Source organism: Penaeus monodon, chromosome 25, assembly GCF_015228065.2.
Source record: "Penaeus monodon isolate SGIC_2016 chromosome 25, NSTDA_Pmon_1, whole genome shotgun sequence".
Lineage (NCBI taxonomy): Eukaryota > Metazoa > Arthropoda > Malacostraca > Decapoda > Penaeidae > Penaeus > Penaeus monodon.
In genome coordinates, this window is record NC_051410.1 from 40,027,052 (window position 1) to 40,028,084 (window position 1,033).

The 1,033-nt window shown below is 39.2% G+C and overlaps 1 protein-coding gene across 1 annotated transcript in view; it reads right to left on the reverse strand.

Annotated features, from left to right (window-relative positions):
• The window catches only part of LOC119589266 (ubiquitin carboxyl-terminal hydrolase 24-like), a 33,335-nt gene that overhangs the window by 10,811 nt on the left and 21,491 nt on the right, over positions 1-1,033 (reverse strand). Inside the window, exons 26-27 of the mRNA XM_037937884.1 lie at positions 705-946; positions 154-413 (exon numbers count right to left, since the gene is read on the reverse strand). Of these exons, the coding sequence (XP_037793812.1) occupies positions 154-413; positions 705-946 (502 nt within the window). The remainder of the gene's footprint in view (positions 1-153; positions 414-704; positions 947-1,033) is intronic.

Genomic DNA, 1,033 nt, shown 5'->3' on the forward strand with positions numbered 1-1,033 from the left:
AAAAAAACAGACAAGAAATGATAAGAAACAATGGAATGAGAAATAAGCAAAATAACAAATCTAAATTTATCAACAAAACATTTTTAAGTATCATCCTTATGAAGCCTAAATAAAAGGATGGTTCAATCTGACATGACTAAAACCAAAACCAACCTCAAATTCCTTAATAGAGTCGGGGTTCAAAGTGTGGTGGAGAGACACGAGCTGCCCCGCAAGTCTGGTCAAATTCTGCTCGGAGTTGGTCACGAGGTGCACCAAGAGGTGGTAAGCAGCTAAGCGGGATTCCTTGCCCGTGCACTTGGCCGAGTAATTTCTGCTAGCACTTAGGGAGTCTTGACCCGGTCCGCTCTCCAGTACCAACTTCGATGCAGGAAACAGGTACTCCGTTATCAGCAAAGGTATCAGCATAGCACCTTTAAATCAAGAGTTGCTCATTAATACATTACTAATAATATAGGTGATGAGCTTACATAAAAGGTCACCACTAATTAATCTGCTTTCCTTTCACGAGTTACGAACTACGAGCTGCTTAGCCATAAGAGTAAATTGAAGAAAATTTTTAATAATATCTAAATAAATAAACAAACACATGACTATCTTTCACCTAAAATCAAAAAGACATAATCTATTAGTATCATCATTAGGGAAACTTGAGCATCATTTCAAGCACGCAAAAAATTATCTCAAATTCGACATAGACTAACCAAAGTCTTCCTTGTTAATCCCTTCACAAGACAACAACGCGGTGATGAGCGTCAGATGTCCAGCGAGGAGAATGTTATCGGCATGTCTCAACGCCGCTATTCCTGACTCGGGCCGCTCTCTCGCCGCTTCTCTAGTGGCATTGAAGTTGGTCAGCCATCCTGCCTCGTCCTCCAGCATCTGGTTAGCGCTGATGCCTAACATTTCCTGATCACTTTTCTTAAGTCCAGACAGCAACTTTGACCTTTTAAGGAAAAATATTTAAACAAATTAACTAAAAAATTATTAGTCATCAAATTAGTCCCAATAACAAATCAAATAATGATGATGA